The sequence below is a fragment of the Eucalyptus grandis genome, chromosome 11 (assembly GCF_016545825.1).
Source record: "Eucalyptus grandis isolate ANBG69807.140 chromosome 11, ASM1654582v1, whole genome shotgun sequence".
NCBI classification, from domain to species: domain Eukaryota; kingdom Viridiplantae; phylum Streptophyta; class Magnoliopsida; order Myrtales; family Myrtaceae; genus Eucalyptus; species Eucalyptus grandis.
This window is the reverse complement of record NC_052622.1, coordinates 31,601,667-31,623,087: the sequence shown is the minus strand read 5'-3', so window position 1 is coordinate 31,623,087 and position 21,421 is coordinate 31,601,667. Positions and strand designations below refer to the sequence as shown.

The 21,421-nt window shown below is 39.5% G+C and overlaps 3 protein-coding genes and 1 long non-coding RNA gene across 4 annotated transcripts; 1 reads left to right on the top strand and 3 right to left on the bottom strand.

Moving 5' to 3' along the window:
• The first annotated feature begins 2,628 nt into the window (after positions 1-2,628).
• On the top strand, positions 2,629-4,294 carry LOC108956291. The gene is made up of 4 exons (XR_001982440.2): positions 2,629-2,994; positions 3,144-3,213; positions 3,343-3,549; positions 3,644-4,294. It is a non-coding gene; the product is annotated as an uncharacterized LOC108956291 (long non-coding RNA).
• Positions 4,295-5,179: 885 nt separating this feature from the next.
• On the bottom strand, positions 5,180-6,976 carry LOC104425934 (dnaJ homolog subfamily C member 28). Its single transcript, XM_010038809.3, has 3 exons — positions 6,595-6,976; positions 5,528-5,858; positions 5,180-5,393 (listed from the first exon to the last, which is right to left on the bottom strand). The coding sequence occupies exons 1-3, from the start codon at positions 6,903-6,905 to the stop codon at positions 5,304-5,306; spliced, it is 732 nt and encodes a 243-aa protein (XP_010037111.2). The 5' UTR covers positions 6,906-6,976; the 3' UTR covers positions 5,180-5,303.
• Positions 6,977-8,281: 1,305 nt separating this feature from the next.
• LOC104425933 lies at positions 8,282-9,738 on the bottom strand. The gene is given in 3 exon segments (XM_010038808.3): positions 8,282-8,454; positions 8,456-8,679; positions 9,338-9,738. Coding segments are annotated over 3 exon segments (687 nt in total). The 5' UTR covers positions 9,708-9,738; the 3' UTR covers positions 8,282-8,361.
• A 649-nt stretch (positions 9,739-10,387) lies between these two features.
• Positions 10,388-19,516, bottom strand: LOC104425932 (DEAD-box ATP-dependent RNA helicase 38). Its single transcript, XM_018865610.2, has 8 exons — positions 19,086-19,516; positions 18,635-18,928; positions 18,027-18,254; positions 16,977-17,042; positions 13,047-13,448; positions 12,808-12,919; positions 11,587-11,672; positions 10,388-10,969 (listed from the first exon to the last, which is right to left on the bottom strand). Exons 1-8 carry the CDS (start codon positions 19,416-19,418, stop codon positions 10,907-10,909), a joined length of 1,584 nt encoding a protein of 527 aa, XP_018721155.2. The 5' UTR covers positions 19,419-19,516; the 3' UTR covers positions 10,388-10,906.
• Positions 19,517-21,421: the final 1,905 nt, after the last annotated feature.

The following is a 21,421-nucleotide window of genomic DNA, read 5'->3' as shown; positions in this document are numbered from 1 at the left end:
AAAATGATAATCGATCTCAATGTGTTTTGTCCGAGCATGAAAAACTAGATTAGTTGTGAGATGTAATGCTGACATATTGTCCAAGAAAAGTAATAAAGGTTGATGTTGGTAGATCCCAATGTCACACGGTATGTAGGAAATCCAAGTTTAGCGGCTACGAAAGCAAGAGCCCAGTATTTGGCTTTAGTTATGGAGCGGGCCACGATAACTTGTTTCTTGGCACAATATGAAATACTATTTGAGCCAAGAAAATTACATTAAGCAGCGGTAGAATGTTTGGTAAGTTTGCACCTAGCTCAATTTGCATTGACAAAGCCAAATAAATGGAGCAATCTATGAGAGAAAATGTGAAGCTCAAAGTGTAAAGTACCACAAACATATTGCCAAATACTATTTGAGCCAAGAAAAGTACAAGTGGTCAAATGTCTAGAAAGTTTGCACCTAGCCCAAATTGCATCGACAAAACCAAATAAATGGAGAGAACTATGAGACAAAATGCGAAGCCCAATGTGTGAAGTACCACGAACAAATTGCAAAATACATTTTACCATCTAATAGTGAGCCACAGTTGGAGCATGCATATGTTGGCAAACTATGTTGATGTAATGATGCGGAATCTATAGATCCTTGTGTAGGGTGATAATTTGAATATTGTACAGACAAGCCTTTGATTAGATGATAGAACATATATAGCGGTGCTAAGGTTACCACCAACCCGTTCCCAAGATTGATCTAATGTATTATTTATATTTTGGATGTCCGTATTCATATTTCGATGACTAATGTTATTGAGAAGGTGCATATATAAACGTGCACACTCACTAAATGTTTCTTAAATATGAAGTAAAGATCTAAATACATACATATATACAGAAGGAATGAACTCATGTTGTGTGTGACGTTGTGGGGCATCACCCATGTGCCCGAAGTGCTTTTCTCATCAATTTTACGACCAGCAAAATCCACATTAAATAACCCAATAATAGAATATTATAATTCTATGGATACCACGAACTGAGTTTTAGTAAATGTTGAAATACATTTTATGATTTGCCTTTCCGCCATTAAATGAGATTCTTTAGAATAAAAATAATAACATGCACACATACAAACACTAAACAAAATATCTAGCTCGAAAGCATTTGTACAACAGAAGTGAACTTATCATGCTTGTATATAGCTTGGTCTACTGCTGTATCATTGTTGTCTTTGTCGAGGTTTGTAGGAGGCATGGGCGTCAACATGTTCTTGCAATTTTCCATGTCGAAATTTCATCAATAATGCTATGGTTTATCTTTCTTGTGAATGAAGTCCCGCCTTCAGTTTGTTTTATTTGAAGTACAGGGAGAAAACTTAGCTCACTCATCATACTCATTTCAAACTTATTTTGCATTAATTGAGCAAAATGTTACTTAGAAACAGGTTAGGAAAGCCAAACTAATACCATCTAAGTAAATTTGTCTAAACAGAAAATGCTTTTCTTTTCTATAAATAAGGTTTTACTTATATATTTTTCGAAGCACGAACCTGTTTATATCTGAAACTGTATTTCTCTTATGTATTATTATTCCATCCAGGCCAATTTGTGCAGTGTAATTTTAATTTGATTTGCCATATGTTATATATATTTTAATAAATTTATTTTTTAATTAATCACGCTTGTAGTATTACCGTCGATCATTCGTTGACCAACAATTCTACCTAAGTGGCCAAAGCCCACCCTAGGTTCAACTAAAAAGTGGCCAGACTGAAAAGAAAAAGTTAGGTCCTCCATTTCCCATAAATAGGGCACACAAATTATAATTTTCTAAACAAGCTCACAACATGACATTCACAATTTCTAGTCTCAATATTACACACTCTAACAATACTATAGGTGATTGATGTCAATCACAACGCTCCCGAATAAGATAACCAATTGAAAATAAGGGACATATGAGAATTTTTCCACTTCATAGACCGTCTAATATGCGAACAATGTCGAAAGAGTATTCACTAAGATCTGTCGTCTTAAAGGGACATTTGTTGCTGCACAAAAAGCACCGTTGCCTTTAAGAGAAGTGTTATTGTTTAACAAGAAGGGCGTGTGCGTAGACTTAGGTTGTCATACTAAGTATAGCCTTGGAATATCAAATTTCATTATTTTACTTTACAATTGAAAGTATGTGTTTTATATATTGTGTATTCACAATCTATCTATAATATTTAAGGATCTTGGTATATGTCGATTATTCTTGTTATAAAGATAATGATGAATTAATCCACCTAAAGGTAGCCATGATAGTTGGGCTTTACTACCTCATTGCCAAGAGAACGAGTTCGAATTTTCAGATGCTTGCGAATTAAGTGGGAGCATAAGGGTGGTTTACTAAGGTCAAGGTGATCTCCAACAATACCCCATCGGTGCTAACTGAGCACTGGAGGGTCGTGTAATCCCTGAAGGTCGATCTCCGGCGGTCCCTCAATCATTAAAAAAAAAAAGATAATGATGAATTAAGCATACAGAAAATTAGAGGTCCCGTGAATTCTATTGCAATATTTTTGCAACTTTTGTATTTATACACGGAAAGAAAACTACATGGACGAGCATAACGTCAACTATTGTGCTTTCCAGTTTAGCATTGAAGATCCAGCAGCAACTTGCAGAAGGCAAATCGGAAGATGCCACGGGAACATTTCTAGACCTGGGGCAAGTCATCCTAAAATACAGTAACAACGTGGTATCTATGTCCATCACTTGTCCTCGCCATAACACAGGAAGATGGCGTGCACTTTAGTGTTAAGGGAGTTTCTGAGAGTTGCATGACCTGCAGGACTTTTAAAACTTCATGTTAGACGACGAGAGCAACTCGGCAGTGGTGAAAGAGGGTAAAAGTAGCTCATATAGATACACGGAGAGAACCTCAACTGGTGCAGGTCAGCCAACTGTGACTTCGGAAGCTTTATGAATGGGCCAATTAGAAAGAAGCTAAAGATCATCCCGGATAATGTGACGTAAGTTCCAGTAGACCAGAAATGTTCGGCAGATTTAACTCTACTAGCAGTTTGGCACAATCCTTTATTTCTTTCCCAGTTGTGCCTAGTTCAACATTAGAAGTATATTGATTTTTTCCCAGCTCAATCAAAATTCATCTTTGTTGTAGATGGCAAGGACAGTTTCGCTCGATTTTTCCAGCCATGCGTGGAGATTTCACGAAACTAAGAATCGAAGAGGTAGGCACTGTGAACTCTATTCCTGCAAGGGAATACAATGGTTTAGATGTAAACGAGAAGATACGACTCGATTTTAGCTTTTCGTCATCTGCCACCACAAGTTTATGAAGTGTCGAGAAATTTTCTCAGGTGGACAAGCTTTTAGCCAAAAGCATAAACGTCGCCATTTACAATGGACAGTTCAGGGTTTTCCTCGAACTTTTTCCACGCGCTTCGCGCAGTCCGGTCGCCAACTGATCTTGGCTCCCCATAATCTCATATGGACGACTTCCTAATGCTGCAGCTAGATCTCATATGTGCAACAAAAGGAGCAGAAGCATGGCTCAGTAAGCTCAAGTAATGACTCCTTTTCAACAAAACACACCCCCAGACATCGACTCGGATTCTTGATTTCGAAGATGGTCCCTCAAATTCGCCTTGTAATATGCAGGTGGCATGGTCTGAGCAGTTTCCTGAGTGAGGACCGTGCTCCTCTGTACCGTGGAAAAGGCTTTACGGGGACGAAAGGATCAGGAACCTCTTCTTTTACTGGATTCTCGGCGCTGGACACATGGTGAGCTATTCACAGTCAAATCCTTCCAGTGGAATTGCTTTCGGGATGTGAAGATTACTTCAAGCCACGAATCATTCTTTCAAAGTACAAAAAGGATCATTCAAGATGAATCAGATTCCTGAGAATACTTCTAAATTTTTGCTTTCACTAAGTAAATCTCTAAAGATGATTTTCTCCCTCTCAATTTTTCATATATCTATAAAACAGTATAATTCATGGTTTCCAGTTTAGGCACCCTTCTCCATATATCTTTTACTAACTATAGCTCAGACAACTCTTCCATAAAATTAAAAAGTACATATTTCACAAATTTCTTGAACTAGTATTCCTCTTCTTGTCATAATTCTTAATACAGTTTGAAAACAGTGAAACATAAAAATCGCCTTTAGCTTGTTGAAAATTTGTAAAATAAGGAAACTCTTTAATCTTTTTAGCTCATTTCTTACTTCTCTACGAAAAATAGTAATTGGATGTTCTCCACAAGCCTGGACACTATTTTCCTATTTCTATCACATTCCAAAAACTTCATTCCCCCACCTAAGCAGTTCGATACTTAGGAACTCAGAACAGGGAAATTTGAAAACACAAGATAATGAACATGCAAGAAGATATCTGTAGTTTTTCAGCTTGGTTTTTGCCATTCTTCTGCGGAACCCAGCGACCAGCCGTGCATTTCCTTACAAATGGTGGGCAGCATCACTCAGTCGCCAAGCGGATCTTAGTTTGAAATCAAGCAAGCTCAAAGGAGTCTCTCGTCAATAGTAAGCTTTTCATATCAAGATCAGCATTCAGCAGAGGTGAATGGCAAAAAAAATAACTCCAGAGAATAGTCTTTTTCTGTTTCTTGCATGCAAAGAAAGTGATTTACAAAAAAATAACGAACACAACTGTATTACAACCCAGAATGAGAGACTACAAGGATTCGCAATATCAACAAAAAGCGTCTTCACCAACATCACAAAGTTGTAAGTGTGAGACTATCCTCAGGCTTTCTCATGAATTATGCCAAAATTGCAGACAATATATTCTCATTGGACTGAAAACTAGAAGCTGAAATGGTCCCTTAGCTTGAACTGTATAACGAAGTGAAGAAGTGTCAGTCGATTGATTGGAAATCAATTGCATATGTAATCTGTGAGTTTCCTTTTGACACAGCTTGTGCTACATACTTGTGACGTCTGACCGTTGGATTAAGAAAAGTTCATTCTCACTCAAAGTAACTGTCTCAGAAACCTTTTCTAAAGCACCTCTCGCCAGACATTCCACTTGTTGATCTCCTCCAATCTATCCAGTAGAGAACACAGAGAAGCAAATGATGGTGCCAGCTTTTAAAGCTCTTAATGAAAAGCTGAACCAAGGACAATCACACTTGCCAAAAAAACACACAAGTAATGAGAAAACAACGTATCAGGGAATCAAGAAACAATCGATGAGCACATTCTACCAAAACATTATACAACTATAACATCTCATAGATATATCATCACCTCCAAAGTACAACTCCTAAATTGTTATAATATTACAACTGTATGAGAAGTCATTCATCGCTCAAACGATCTAATTCTTTCTCCCACTTCATCCCAGACATCTGGCGTCCAAAGGGCACAATGAGATTATACCGAAAGACCTACACAAGCGCAATAAATCCATATTGTTAACAAAACCAGTATCAACCAACTTTCTCTATTCCATAAGAGAAGTAGTATACTAGAAGCAGAAGAAAGCATCTATTAAATTGAATGTAACAACCCGAGGACTCACCTTGTCGTTAATACTGCGCATTTGCACCTTCAAAGCCTCCGAACGCTCATCCCACTCAGATCGACTCCCATTGCTTCTGCTCATCCATGCTTTCTTTAGCGCTCTCCGCCACTCAAACATCGCACTCCTTATTTCCTTGTTAAGTTCTACCCACTCTGGAGCACAACCATTCTTATTAAGAATCCGATACAAGGTGTCTTCCGCTGGATCTGCGTGCGGATTTACGCTCAGGTCAAGGGGTTTCCCTTTTCCAGGTAAGTTCTCAAAATGTCCTTCCTCCATCGAATGCCATATCCTTCGCTCCACTATGTTCACAATATCAGTCTCTGATCTGCCAAAAGGGTAACGCAAAACATCATCACCCAACTCCTAATTAAGTTTTTGACTTTTTTTCTATTCAAGCAACAAAGTTTGCATCAAGATGCTAAACAAAGATCAGGGAACGTCCTACTCTCTTCTTCAGTGAAACCATCAAAACAAAATAAGTCCCAATCCAGAAATCAACCTAAGAACAATTCGCCACATAGGATTCCTCACCGTTACCTATTCTAACACAGCAACAAATAAGCAGTAACGATCAAAATCACGGGAATGAACAACGAAAGCTCTATTAAAAGCATTACCTCCCCCGGATCGTTCAGCATAAGCATTGTAACAGGCGAAAAATACGTACTTGATCTTCTGAGTCAATTGCTTTATACTCTGCACCATCTAACTAAGCCTAATTGAGTAGGCAACATTATCATAAAACAGAGCGCTTACGCATAGAATGCAATGCCCGGCGGCCATGATCAAACTCAGCCACCGATAATCCATACTTCTACTCCCTCAAAAGAGAAAGATCGTGCAAATTAAAGCCCAAACTCCAGCACAAATGGACATCTCGAGAAAGATACACAAAGGCAGAAATCGAACGCTAGCTCAATCCGAAGAAGCAAGCAATCATCTCTAAAACCGGGAAATTCACCATACAAATCACACAACCCATAGAAAAAAAAAACTCCAAAATCAACAACGTTGCCCTACATACGCTCACGCAAAGGCGCGCGTCCGCTTGAGATCATTACCTGACGGCGTTGCGACGGCCGCGGAGCTCGGGGGGAAGCTTGCGGTCATTGACGGCGTCGATCACGGCCGACAGGCGGTCCGTGATCTTCTTCTGCGGCTTCGACGCCGTTCCGTCCGGCGACGAAGGTGAAGACGAAGACGAAGACGACGAAGACGACGACGACGACGACGACAACGATGAGGAGGAGGAAGCCCGCCGGGGCCCGGACGGATCGCGACCCGACCAAGCGAAGACCGGGCGTCTATCGACGACGGCGGCGAGGAAGGATTCCGGCGACGGCGAGAGCCTCCTCGCGAGCCGACCCGCCATTTCCGAGCCGGACCGCGAGCTCCGCCGACGTCTGGCGTCTGAAAAATTGGAGCACCGCCTTACGTTGGTTTTTTTTTTTTTTTTTAACGTGGGTGGAGATGAGCGACGCCACGTTACGGCGGGTGATTCGATGGATAGCAAATATTAACGCTTGAATCATATATATTTTTTTCATAATCTTTTTATATTTATTTGGCGAAACTATAAAAAAAATGTTATTTCTACTTTCGTTGAATTATGAAACAAACAGGCCATAATTAATGCTCTGTATGACAAACCTAGATCATTGAAAATTATGAGAATGTAGATTTGTAATTTCTGACTTAAATTAACACATTTTAATTCGACTATATGACAAAACCAAAGTAACAAGAGTTTAACAGACCAAAGTCTTATAAAAGAATTAACGAAAACATAATATTTTCTAATAACATGACTTGACGTGATTTTGAAATCCAATTATGACACGTAAAATACAAAATATAATTGAATATAACATTCTAGATTCAATTTTTACATATGAATTAGATTCATGCAATAATTGCTCATGTATTTACAATGTCATTTTTTAGTTGTCACATTTATCATTCACACATGTGATCATAGTTTATGTGCCAACAATAATGAGCATTCTTAAAAAGAAAAGGGAAAATTATAGCAAAAACTTTTGACGGTGTAATTACATTCTAAAAAATCTCAAAGATGCAATCAAATTCTAAACATTTAAAAATCAAACAATCATGCCTTAGGTTTGTAGGTGGTGGCAACTTATCACCGGAATTACAGCCCCATATTGATTTTGGCTCGATTAATAATTTGAAAAAAAAATCAGCAAAAATATTAAAAATTTGTGAAAGTTTTCCACCTTAGTACTAGTCGTGTCATATAAGACACCCAACATCTATGTAAGCGATTTCCAATCAAAATTGGTCGGGTTGAGACTACATTTGTCCAATTAAAATGGTTATAATTTTTTTTCAAAAAATATTTAAAATTGAATTAATACCAGTACAATAGGTCTAGGAATTTTTTTGGACTTTCCCTCTCATCCATTTTACCATATCGAAATAATGCTTGATTTTGTTAGGGACTCAAACGGTCCTGGATGTCCCCACTGCTACCGGCGAACTTACAACTCAAATTGCACATATTCCAGATTATTTAGTACACAATTGCGTTTCGTATAAAACACTTAAGAATTTCGGTCTAATTTTCAAAATAAAAAAAAAAAAATTTTCATAGGGATATCCGGATAATTATTAAATAGAGCATTTTCCTGTATTTTCTCAAATAACATTGAGTGTCCACATAATTTACCCGAGATTCAAGTCTCCTCCGTCTTTGTCGGTTCCTCCATCGCTAGTACAAGGATAAAATGAACCAAAAAATAACAGTAGCACTTGTTCGGACGTTACAAGACATGGAACAGCAGGCGCAAGAAACATGGGCAACATTCTTATTCAGTTTCAGGTTCCTCGCACATGGGAGATGTGTAGTACAGCGGCCCGACGGCATACTTAATCACTTCGCGGTACACCGAGCGTGGGCGGCTGAAGCTTGACCCCACGGCATCCGCCGGCGAAGTCGGTGGGGACGTTGCACGTCGGGTCCGGGGACGAGACAAGCCTCACCGAGCACAGTTTCTCGTTGAGTTGCTTTCCGTTGATGTATTTGTCGACGATCATGTTGAATTGCCCGGTTCCATCGGTGTCGTCGCTTCCGTAGAATATCACCCTGTGCCTTTGATCCATGCAAGTGAGCGAGACCTTGGCTCCTGCAATTCACATTGCTGCCCCTTTTACATGACTGAATCGATTAAAACGTGATTGAATCTCCTTGTAAAATTTCGTCATGATGATGTGAGGGATATTATAGTGTGATTTCTTCCTCGTCTGTGATTACCTTTCCCAGGCAAACGAAAATTGACCTCCCTACAGTATACGTCAGAAACCACAGGATGGTAATCACTGGATTTGTGTATGAATTGGTGGTATAAATACATTCGTTCAACCACAAGGAGAAAGAAGTGCATAGCTAGAGAACATGGTGTGGAGGCTGAGTCCAGTCGACCCACTGTTAAGCTTGAGCTCAACTCGACTATTACATTGATTCGAGATCGATTGAGTATTAACCTAAGGCTTGAGCTTGAATCGATTGGAAAATCGAGAGAGAGTATCTGATTCTATTCTGATCAATTTGTAAATAAACTCAAGTCGAGTTCAAGGTTGAGTTCAAATGTAATAAGTTCTATGTACTTAAGCACGCAAACTTTGTCGAATTGGATACTGTCAAGATCGAGCTCCGCTCGATAGAATACTTGAGTCGCTCGAGCTCAAGCCGAAATTAGGGGAGTTAATTACAAAGCCAAATTTAATCAGCACGCAAATAGCTTATAATTCAGTTGAGAGAGAGACAGAGACAGAGACCGAGACCTTTAATAGGACTTCCACCCTTGACCCATTCGTCGTAGCCCTTGGTGCAATCCTGGCACAGAACTCTTCCGCCAACGTGAATCACCTTAGCGTCCTCCCATGCCTGAACTAAATCGGCACCTCCCATCATCACCGCAAGCGCTGCCGCAATCACCAGCACCGCCGTCGCCCTCCCCATCCTCATCTCTCTCTCTCTCTCTCTCTCTCTCTCTCTCTCTCTCTCTTTGTGCGCAAAAGACCCGATGAAGCCCTCAAATTGTGCATGGAGAGATATAGATGGCAGACACGGCATTTTTTCCACAGAACAATTAGAAGATGGAGGACCACTACTACTTGAACGTGCGCTCCATTCTCTCATAACAAAACCCATTCTTCTCTCATCCCCCTCACGTTTAATTATTCCTGGCCATTGGCGTTTAAGGGACCCCTCTCTATATGACCGAATCAAATGACAAAAACATTCAACTTTAACTTAATATATAAATTTTTTTAATTTAATTTAGTTAATGTAATCTATGAATTTTAATCCAATATATAATATTATCCTTGAACTTTTGAATTATTTAATATAATTCATGAATTTTTCGTACATGTTCAATTTAATCCATAAAGTATATAAAAGTATTCAATATTGCCTTCCATTAATTCATATAGTTCAAATATTAAATTAAACATGTACTGAAAGTTTAGGGAATCCATTGAATATATTAAAAGTTTAGATATCATATTATACATTAAGATAAAATTCAAGAACTTCATATGAACAAATTAAAATTTTATGAACCGCATTTCATATTGAGCCAAAATTCAAGGGCCATTTATATCATTATCCTAAAAAATAACAGACAATACTGACTAATGCAACCATTTACATGAATTATTGTTCAAACGATAATTTCTTTTTGGACTAATATAATTTTAACTCTTAACAAGATTGGTAGATGAGTCGTTCATCTGCCTAAGAATTCTTTCTTTCAACAGTACATCAACATTTTTAGGTTCCCGATGATATAGCTTTGACTCTAGAGTTATATTCACTACCGATCTCGCTTACCCAAAAACCAAGTGCAACTAAACAACAATTGCTTATGAAACATTATTCTGGTACACTTTCAAGTTGCTCTCCAGTGAAACTTATCCTAGTCACTGTCGCTCTCAATGCTTCGATGGGTAACATGGAGGTTCAAGGTCCCACAGAATCTCTCCTATAATCATATTTGAAACATGGATAGTTTCTTAACCATTTGCAGTTCACTTAGCCAACTCCTACAATAGGAGGTCAGCAAACTACCCTTGGCTTCAAGCTCCAAATTCCAAACAACGTCTCCACAAAGCCATTGTGAAAATGCCACGATGCCCACAAAAATCTGACTGGTATGGCTGCATATTCACTCGAAACAATTAATTCCGACTACAACTTCCTCAAGAGTAATTATCACGAACTAAAGTCCTGCCATGACAGTAGAAGCCGACCAAACACCCCTTCTTCTCATAGAACGACACACACCTTGATGACACCAACTCATAGACCTCACTTTATATCCTCATGCAACACAAATAGCAACATCATCACAGTAAACCAGCTGCTTGAAGTGCCTTCTTAAATTCCTCCTCACTATTCCATGGTGTAACCTGCGTTGAAAAAAGACATTCCAGAAGCAGTTAACAATATGCAAGTTCTGTTTGCTTCATGTAAATTGGTTCTCCGGTCAGAGAAAGGTTTCCCTCATATTGCTTTTAAAGAAATTGACGACAAATTTTTTGCAGGCTTGACAATTGACTCCCATAAGTTGACAGCATAACAGTGGTGACGATGGATGGACAACTGAAAACGTGGTGGTGATCAACCAAGACTGACAGTGGTTAGGTTGAACATGGCGGTGCCATGCTGCTGGTGATCAACTGGTACTGACAGTGGTTAGGTTGAACATGGAAAATACAAGGAGGTACTCAGGGTGGTTGGTGATCGTGGCACACACGGTCAACATATTCATTCAAACCATTTCCTTTCTCTAGATGAATACAGAATTATTGTGCATTTTTATTTCACCAGGATAACAATTTCCAGCAACCAATTTCCTTGTCAAACCAAACACCCAGAGATGAGTAAAGGATTAGCAGAATTCCCATTAAACAAGTCCATTTACTTTTCTGTGAAACACACCACAATAACCCTTCATGATAATGCAAAATGACCAATAAAACAAGTATAGATTAATAAAGATCAGAACATTTGTCAAATTACTCACCACAGCAACTTTAGAGGCAAAATGATTTTCAATCTTTGCCATGATTGCCATGTCCCTTTCACGGCATAGCAAGTTGAAAACAGCTCCTGATGATAAAACAACACTACTTCTCATTAGGATACTTTTGCATGAAGAACTATGCAACAAGAATATATGCCAAAAGCATTCTTTATGAGCAGGCTGCATGCATCAGACATAATGAGGAAATGGACAGCCACAGCTTATTTCACAAATAACAGAAATCATCAACCAACACCAACGGTTGGAGGGGAAATACAAACACCCTGCTTTGCAACATCATCGCTATATATATCAAATCTCTGTTAAAGAAATAGGGATAATGGATAAAGTGGTCCATAATGCAGCAGATATTATTTAGAAATACAGTATATTGTCTATATGATTTGGACAAAGATCACCCACTTCAATAACACTTGGCTTGGGTAAAGTCATCTCAATGAATAAGCAGATACATAAGGAGCCTAATATTGATAGGAGATGATTACCCCATCAAGGTCAGTACCAAAAGAGAACCTGAAACTTGCCCTTTCTTACTCTTTCTAAGGTTGAGTCAATTTTCTATTATTATTAGGAGCAGGACAGTTATATTCAAGTCAACCCAACAGTCATCCTTGCAAGTTTTGCTCCAAGATGAGTGGAAAAGGTAAGAAAACCTACAACCTGCATCTACCTTGTCAAAGTCAATATTATGTTCTTTTTGTACTTGAAACCCATCTTGTCAATGTGGAACCTATCAGTACTTTACCAATGAGAGCTGCTAAGACAGACTAACTTCCAAAGGATTTTAAATCAATCCAGTGGTCGAATCTTGCTAAATAGTTACCTCATAGCATGCACCTGAAGAGTAACTTTACTGCACTGAATTTTGGAAAATAAGTAGGGGACCCAAGTTTTGATTAGAGGGAAACTTTTTCTTTAGTCAAAATCAGAGGGACATTAAAGGCACTGTCTATGTAACAATTTGGATGACATGGTATATTATGCGGACGAGAAAAGAAAATCATAGGATATCTCTTAAACCCTCATTTTATTGGGGGTTGGGGAAAAATCCACCGTAACTAGGCCTAGAAAGGATGGACAAAAATGTGAATCCTAGGCCTATTCAACGTAATACTATACATATTGTCTTCATGAGAAAAACAACCACCGAAGAAACATGTAAAATTGAAGCAAATAAAAATCTTAAATGAGGAAACAAACCTTTGCGCCCAAAACGCCCTGCCCTTCCAATTCTGTGCAAGTATACCTCATAGTCAGGCTCTGAGGGGTTATCATGCTTTACAGGAAGATCATAATTGATTACCAAATTGACCTACAGGTAGTCATCACACCATATCAACATATTACAAAATAACAAAGATAAAGTAGAATTCCCTTAAGCTAAGCTAAGAGGAGACCAACGAACTTAAGATGATGGAAAAGTATGACCAAAGCAGTACCTGCTGTTGATCAAAGCCTCGCGCCAGAAGGTCAGTTGATATAAGAACCTGTGTTAAACCATCTTTAAATTCTTTGACAATCTTGTCTCTGTCTTCCTGCCTAAGAGCACCTTGGATGGTGGTAACTTCATAGCCAAAATTAACAAGTGTCTCATGCAAATTTTTTGCACTCTGTCTGGTGCGAACAAATATTATCGTCTGTCCCAGATTCTCTCCAAATTCGAAAATTCTATCCCTGATCACTGTAACCTTGGAAATTTCATCAGGGCAATGCACCTTGTACTGCTTCACTGACTCTAAGGATAGTTCTTCTTTCTTCACGAAAAGCTGATTGTAATCTTTCACTATTCTTGTTACAAAATTCTTCACCTTGTCATTGAATGTGGCAGAAAACAGAAGGACCTGGAACAAAATAACCAACCTTTAAGTAATTAATATAACCAGAATGAGAAAAAGAAAAGGATGGTAATCCAAGAGAAAATAATTCCTCCCCATATTGCTTTCTAAGCCAACTCTGCAAGACATTGAAGCATTATTAACCAGAGTACTAGACATAATGAACTAGGTTGTCTCACAAATCCGACAAAGCTTCAATATCTCGGACTCTGATAGGCCAGCCCACATATAAACAAGTTTTTTTTCTCCCCAATCCAATTCTATTATGTGTGCCATCAATATACAGAGTAAAATAATTGGTCCTATCAAAATAAAAATTTGCCAGGAAAATAACACCACATCATATGATAGCTGCGAGTCTACTGTCAAGTACTCATCTTGAATAAATGTTTTAACATGATGCACAGTTTATTGTGATTAAGGGGCTACAGTGCAGCTACCATCACAACTAGGAAGCTTGGTGTGCAAAAAAATCGACATCACTTGGAGATTGAAGTAAATCTTCAAACAACCAAGACTAAGCAAAGTAGAAATGCATAAAATACATTGAGGAGCTCATCAAAGTCTGGTCAAAGTGTTATAGAAGAAACAGCTTAATTCATACATCAAAACGAGGAACACGTACATAAAATGGAAAGTAACATCTACTCTAGGGTTGCCTACATGTCGGGTTGGGTTTCCATTATTCCAGACCCAACGCCAAACATAAGGGATGGTGTGTTTGCTGTGACCTGAACTGAAATGCGGTTCATGTCGGATTGGTTCAGGTGCTTTTCTTTTCCCCCCAGGTGACCCATAACTCCAGGACGCAATCAGGCAATGCCATCTGAGCATACTTGCCCAGTTATGAAAAAGAAAAGCACAATTTTAAGCACACCATGGATCTGAGGCTTAATCTAGCGAAGGAAACAAAACTTAAGACATTTTTTAAGTTGATGGTCTTTCACCGCCACCACCCCTGTCACCACTGTTCGCAGTGCCCTCGGGGCTGAGCCCGGCCACGTTGCTCGACTAGCCAGGATTTCTTTAGCCAGTAACCCCAGCTAGCTCATATATTTTGATTTGAAAATGGTCATTTCTAGATTTAATTTTTCTTTTTTACTGTCGGTCCAGCTTGTAGCTACCCTGAGAGAATTCAGATTTTGAGGGCATGGGTGTGATTTAGCTGAAAAGAAAATTTGAAAGAGCAACAAGTTGTGTTATTTGCTTCTGCTTAGATCAGGCTTTAGTGAGATCATGGAAAGACAGATTCGGAAGTGAGAATAGAGAGTTTCACAATCTCGAACTGGAGGAGTGTAGGGTGTTTTAATGTGTTTCAACCTGAACCGAACGGTTTACAATACCGGATCCTATACATACCACCCAAATCAGAAAAAGACCTGGCCCAAAAGATCCAAGATTCTAGGTTCAGGTTGGGCCAGTTCAGGCTTTTTCGACACCCCTAATTTACTCTTCAAAGAACCAAGACTGAAGAAAATGAATAATGTGCGTTGTACAATGAAGAGCTCAAAATGAGTGCGATGGAGTACAAAATGAGGTAGTGGCGTATTTTCCTGACATTACCATGTGTCTAGAAAACCAAAAAGAGAGGAAAGGTTGTTGCAGTTTCTAAAAAACAAAAAGAAAATAAAATTGCTATATGCAAAAGTGCAACAACTCCTTTAACAATTTTCTCTGCATTACCTGTCCCAAAGAAAAGCCAAGCCCCACACCATTAGAAAACATGAAACTTTTTTATTTTCTTAGTTCCAACTTATGTTTCTCTGTTGGCTCAGTTATTCATTTGATTATGTCTAAATATAACTAAAAGATAACGCCCAAAGAAGTAAACTAACTCTATTCTACTCCTCAGACAGCTTTTTGCATATAATCTTACAACCCTCGTATACAAACAACAAGATCGGTAATACTTTCACTTTGCTTGGAAAAATTCACAAGGAAGCAGATCTATTAAATTTCACACACTAATAGTTGATTAGAAAATGCACCCATGTCGACTCATTCAGACAACTCATGGAGTTAATTTTTTTAATAGAAATAAGACACTCTGATGACAGTAATGATCACAAGAAACAGCATCCAACAAACATTGCTAGAGAGAGAGAGGGAAGCATAACTCTAGAAGGCATATATTGTTATAACCGCCTACTAATGTGATGATTTATCATCACAACCCGCCTTTCTCCATCACCTCCTTTCTTCTACTCTCAGAGCCTAAACGCATGCGTATCACAACTTCACAACTAATAAACATCAATCAGAACAAGAAAAAGAGAAGGTGATAGCTCTGGTTAAACATTGCTTCACCTCACTGTAGTTGTGCTTTGCCTATAAATTAATTAACGAATCCCTCCCCCTCCCCCCCCCCCCAAAAAAAAAAAAAAAAAAATAATATAAGATAATATTAAAAAAAAAAAAAAAGATGAAGGAAAAAAAGGCTTTGTATCTGTAAGGATATTAGAAAAGTTTGAAATAATCCTTCATCTCTTTTAAAGCATTCTGTTGTGCCCTTTAAACCAATATCAAACAACCTTATACTTAATGTAGACAAGTCATACTTTGCAAGGTATGTAATAGATAGTCAAGTAACCCATTACCATCCGATGAGGTAAAATAACCAACAACACTATAACTATGGAGAAAATCAAGTGATTGGTAAAGGAATTTGACGTTCCAGCTTGGCGAAGAAAGGAAATGACGACTAGAGGTGGGACCAATTCAAGTCGCAGGAGAGGACCAATCTGTTGAAGCTTGCATAATCAGAAATGGGATTGTAGGATTATTAATGGAACGGACATGATAGCTTTTTCTCACCTAGTTAATTGAAGAGGTGTTTTAAGTTCCCATAATTTATTTCATAGTCTAGTAGCTGACTTTATAAAGCAAGCCAGTGAACAGGGCCTTGCACACTAGTCTTACAAACACTATTATATCCATCCTCCCCTTTCTTGATTACCAAAAAGTAATTTTATTTCATGTCATTTGGTGAAAGAGTATAACATATTAACAGCTCCTCATGTTCTCAATACAAAATGATTTCAACAGGAAAAAGAATCCTCAAAAGTTTTTGGGGGTGGGGGTGAGAGAGAGAGTAAAATTAAAGCCCACATGGATTCATAATGGTTGAGAGTAAGAACCAAGGATGGAAAAAGAAAAGAATAGCCGAGTCTGTCCGAGACTGAGCACGGGTAGAATTAGCTCTACCATACGGTAAGATATAATACATTGGCTCTTCCTTCCATCTATTTTGTCCCAGTTGCCCCAAAGGACATTCATTTGAGACAGACAACAGAAACTGCCAAAAAATGACTTTCCTCATTGATGCAAGTCTGTTTTAATATGCTTCTAACTACAATTTGAAAAATTAGGTAACACTTTGGGAACTATTGTTCCACACTTGCAATTCAAAATCAAACTGATCGTACAAAGGTATATCTGAGTTCACTTTCATCTGGTATTAGCAATTAACTTCCAGGAATACCAACCCAAGATAAAGTCTATCAAAGATTTTACAAATCATACTCAGGAACATACCTGGCAGCTGGCATTGACCCTTTCAATGTCCTTCATTATCCTCAAAGAGTCATCCTGAAACCCATCCTGCATTGAAACAAACAGATTAAATATAAATCCTGATCTCCAGTAAAAGAGGACCATTAAAATGACTATTAAATTACAATCTAAATTAAATTTACAGCTAAAACTACATGGGAAGGTATAAGATACCATTTGATGATATTAGCACAAGAATTGCCAAGACTTTATTGATTAGCAGCCAATGAATAGAACTTTGAGCCAATGATAAATCGAAAGAGCACAATAGCTTTAAAAAAAGGATCACAAACCAATAGACCGGATAAGAATAACTATACAGGAATTAAAAAAAGGCACTTTCCACAGAATAGAATTTTCCACTAAATCTTGTGGGGAAAAGATGGATCTGACATAAGATTCTAACGCGGAATTGTGAAATTGAGACTTTTATGCTTAAAAAGAGAGTATAAGCCAAGGCATCATGTTATTACCACAGGATCAAGCTCAATGTAATTTTTGAACAAGAGAACAAAAAGTGTGTGAGATATAAAATTAGCCTAGGAAGATTTTCTATCCTACAAGAAATGAAGGGACGCAAGATAGCACTGGTAATAGAATACATTCTGTCCAACTTAGTTTGCCCATGCCTTCTCCTCTTTTCATTCTATTTGAGATTTAGTATGTCACATTGTGAGGGTGGGACTAGCTGAGTAGTTTCCCATTGCTTGCTTTCACAACCACTACCCCACTTTGGGCTGGCACACACAAAAGAAAAGAAACTCGGAGGGAAGGAAGAGAGAACTTTGTGCCGCTCAGCTAATTCTGATAGAAGAGAACAAAATTATGTTCATTTATCAGCAACAAGGAATGACAGAAAAGCATTGGGGCACAAATCCATCAATTCCTCCCCTGGAAATTCACTGGTTCAGTAGACTCCAGATGATACAAGCAGAATAGCTACCAAGGGAGCGAGAATAGCTAGCAGAGACAAGAACAAAAAGGAAAAGAAGCCAACCATAAAACAACAAGCTAGTTTTGGAAGCTGACTACCTCTGCCAACATATGATCGGCCTCATCAAATACAAGAATCTTTATGTAACTTGCACCCAGTTTCCTTAATGACATCCATTTCTTAATTGTTCCGGGGGTGCCGATCACAATTTGTGCAGTCACAGGTGGCCTTTTGGTAATCGGCAGATAGTTAGTGCTATCCATTGGCACAGCAGCCTCTGCAACTATTCCCGTGTACTTTCCCATTTTCTGCAAGACTTCCATGTTCTACAAGCATTGATCATGACTTACGTTAGTACATACAAAAGATACATAACTTCATCGAACTGACCAAAAGCCATCAGAAAGATCGGCTGAAACCTCAAATTCTATTTGCTATGATAATAAAATGCAAAATATCATTCAGATTTTAAAGGCCAGAGTTAGACCACTCACCGGGAAACTAAATTATCTGATAAAACCAGAAAAAGAAACCTCTCGTCCGAGAGATCAGTCAAATGACTGAAAAAATAGTCAATATCTTTCTCTCGGTGGATTGATCGAATTTATTAAAAGTTCATGTGACTAATTGTTCTCAACAGCATGAGATTAAAACATCGAGCATACGCAGAGCCAGTCTGAAATTGTGATAATTCCATCAATCTAACCTGAATCGCCAGTTCTCGCGTGGGACAAATACAGAGAGCTTGAGGAGCTTTCAAGTTCGAATCAACTCGGCTCAACATCCCGAGCACGAAACAAGTCGTCTTGCCGGAACCGTTATGCGCCTGGGCGATCAGATCTTTGTATGGAGGGGTCAAAATCATAGGCAGACTGATCGCCTGGATTTTGCTGGGCTTCTGGAATTTCATATCGACATATAAACCCTTCAGAAGCTCCGGCGACAGATTCAAATCCTCGAATGTACTTGCGGATGTATACGGTGTATCGCCAGACGTAACCTGCACCGATTGAGATCGATTAAGCACCGAAACAGTGAGCAAGCAAGGCATTCACTCCTCACTCCTGTGTGTATCTAGCGAGGAGGAAAATCAGAGCGTGCGGAAACTCGATAGGGCAGCGAAACTAGAAAGCCCTAGCGGAGGATGGATGGATCACCGCTTTGATGTTGGAATCCTCAGGTTCGTCGAGGAACTTGTTGATCTTCTTGCCCTCGTCGATGGTCAAGGAGTCGACATCCAGCTCCGCTCCGGCTTTATCCGCCGACGTCGAGGCGGGCGCCGAGCTCTGCTCCTCCGGCTCGTCGTCCACCTCGTCGCCCCACGACCGCCTTATCTCGGCCACCTGAGGCTTGCTCTCGGCGGCGGCGGCGGCGGCGGCGGCGGCGGGGGCGGGGCGGGGGCGGGGCGGGGGCGGGGGCGGGAGCGGGAGCGGGGCGGGGGCGGGCGCGGAGGTGGAGCCATCGGTGGCGGCGGGCTTCGCGTCGGCCATTGCGTTTGCGCTGGGATCGGCGTCGGCGAGGTTTATATATGCAGAAGCTTGGCTTCGAGGCGACGCCGAGTACGGAGAGCGCTCCGCTTTAGCGTCGCCGACAGCAAGTGATTGAATTATATATGCAGAAGCTTGGCTTCGAGGCGACGCCGAGTCGCCGACTGGCTCGGTAATATTTCTATTCACAATTTATTTTATTGTTTTATCAGATGATAAAATAGGAATACTAAATTTCCATGTTGAATTTTTTATATTCGGCCATAATCCTCTTGTTATATCAAGAAAGTTTTCTTCTCATGGATTTTATTGAAAGATCGTACTGCACTTTTACAAATTCTATTATCTATTTGCATCAAGGTATAATTGATGTAGATATTGTTATAATATTTTTAATGTGATCCCACATAGAATTTAAAAATGCCCATATTAAATTTCATTAGGTTTTATTATTCAAATCTAATTACTAATAACTATGGAAATTACCCAAATTTACTAGGATTTGTTTTGATGGAAGACTATAGCTATTAGGATTTGCATGGACATATAAATAAGTTAGGAAAATTTCAAATAAGGACCTAAAGTGCCATCATTTTCTCAAAAGATGATCTAAGATAAAGTTTGTCTCAAATAAAGAACTAAAGTGCCATCATTTTTTTTTAAAAGGACATGAAGTGAAATTTGTCTCAAAAATGACCCAAAGTAGTCATTTAATCTCAAAGAAGGACTTCAATCGCCAACCGGTGAATAGATGCATCTTCAATGTATATTCCGGTGGCTTGATTACAGTATTTTCATCCATTTTTTTTTTCATTTTTGGTTGCTCTGTTCATCGTCTTCTTTGTATCCTATTCATTTCTTCTTGCCCAAATCAAGAACACCGGACTTAGGGAAAGGCTAGCGAGCGCTAGCCACTGGTAAGGGCCCACGAGGGCTTGACATCCATCGCCGGCAACGAGCGAGGGCTCCACACCTATCGCCGATAGCGAGCAAGGGCCAACAAGCCCGCTGGCCATGGGGGGAGGGGGGCCATCCAAATCAAGGCCCTACAAGAAGGTCCTCGAGGGCAAAAGGGTAGCTGAAGAAGTCATCGATCTAGGAGCGGTGGTGGGAGGAAGGGATGAAGAAAGCAACGCAGGCATCCTAATCGTAGTCCTAGCAGAAGACAAGGCTGTTGATGGAGCAGCAAGCGGAGGTGAGGGAGGCCGCCCCTCACGGCCATTAGAGAGGTCACCCCTCACCGGCCCTAGGCAAGGGCTCGCTCACCTCATCGGCCACTGATAAGGGCCGACAAGGGCTTGCAAGCCTTCACCTGCAGCCAATGAGGGCTCGACGGCCCTCGCCAACTGCAACCAAGGCCACCCTCATTAGATCTGGCGAGGGTCGACCTACAAGCCCTTGCCCGCGGTTAGCGAGGGCTTGGTGGCTCGCCATCGGCCGACAATGGGCGTCCAACCCTCGCCAACCCTCACCAACCCTCACCAATGGCTAGCACTCATTGGCCCTTCCCAAGTCCGATGTTCTTGAGAAGAAGACAAACATAGGACAAAGAAGATGATGAACAGTGCCACCATTGACCCAAAATAATAATAATAATAATAATAATAATAATAATAATAATAATAATAAAAAGAACAAGACAACTCAAAAATTAAAAAAAAAAAAAAATGACAAAAATATCCATGATCGCTAGGCTAAATATGCATCGAGATGCATTTATTCACTAGCTGCAAATGAGGTCATTCTTTAAGACTAAATGATCATTTTTGGTCCTTATTTGGACAAACTCCACTTCAAAAATGAAGGGTCATCTTTTGAGAAAATGAATGCACTTTGAGCCTTTATTTGAGACAACTTCACTTCGCCGGTTCAAGCTTTTTGAGAAAATAATGTTTTCTTTTGTATTATAGGTCCTTATTTAAAAATTTCCCAATAAGTTATATAAGCCAAATCCTCTGATTATTCTCATTATTCCAATTATCTGATAATCGGATGACATGTCATTA

Coding starts and splice junctions, on each gene's coding strand:
- LOC104425932 (XM_018865610.2), bottom strand. CDS start 19,418: ATGGCCGACGCGAAGCCCGCCGCCACCGATGGCTCCACCTCCGCGCCC. Junction 18,255..18,634: donor CGCGAGAACTGGCGATTCAG/GTTAGATTGATG, acceptor CAATGCTTGTAG/AACATGGAAGTCTTGCAGAA. Junction 10,970..11,586: donor TTGCCTCTAAAGTTGCTGTG/GTGAGTAATTTG, acceptor TTTTCAACGCAG/GTTACACCATGGAATAGTGA.
- LOC104425934 (XM_010038809.3), bottom strand. CDS start 6,905: ATGGCGGGTCGGCTCGCGAGGAGGCTCTCGCCGTCGCCGGAATCCTTC. Junction 5,859..6,594: donor GGCCGTCGCAACGCCGTCAG/GTAATGATCTCA, acceptor CCCTTTTGGCAG/ATCAGAGACTGATATTGTGA. Junction 5,394..5,527: donor TGCGCAGTATTAACGACAAG/GTGAGTCCTCGG, acceptor GCGCTTGTGTAG/GTCTTTCGGTATAATCTCAT.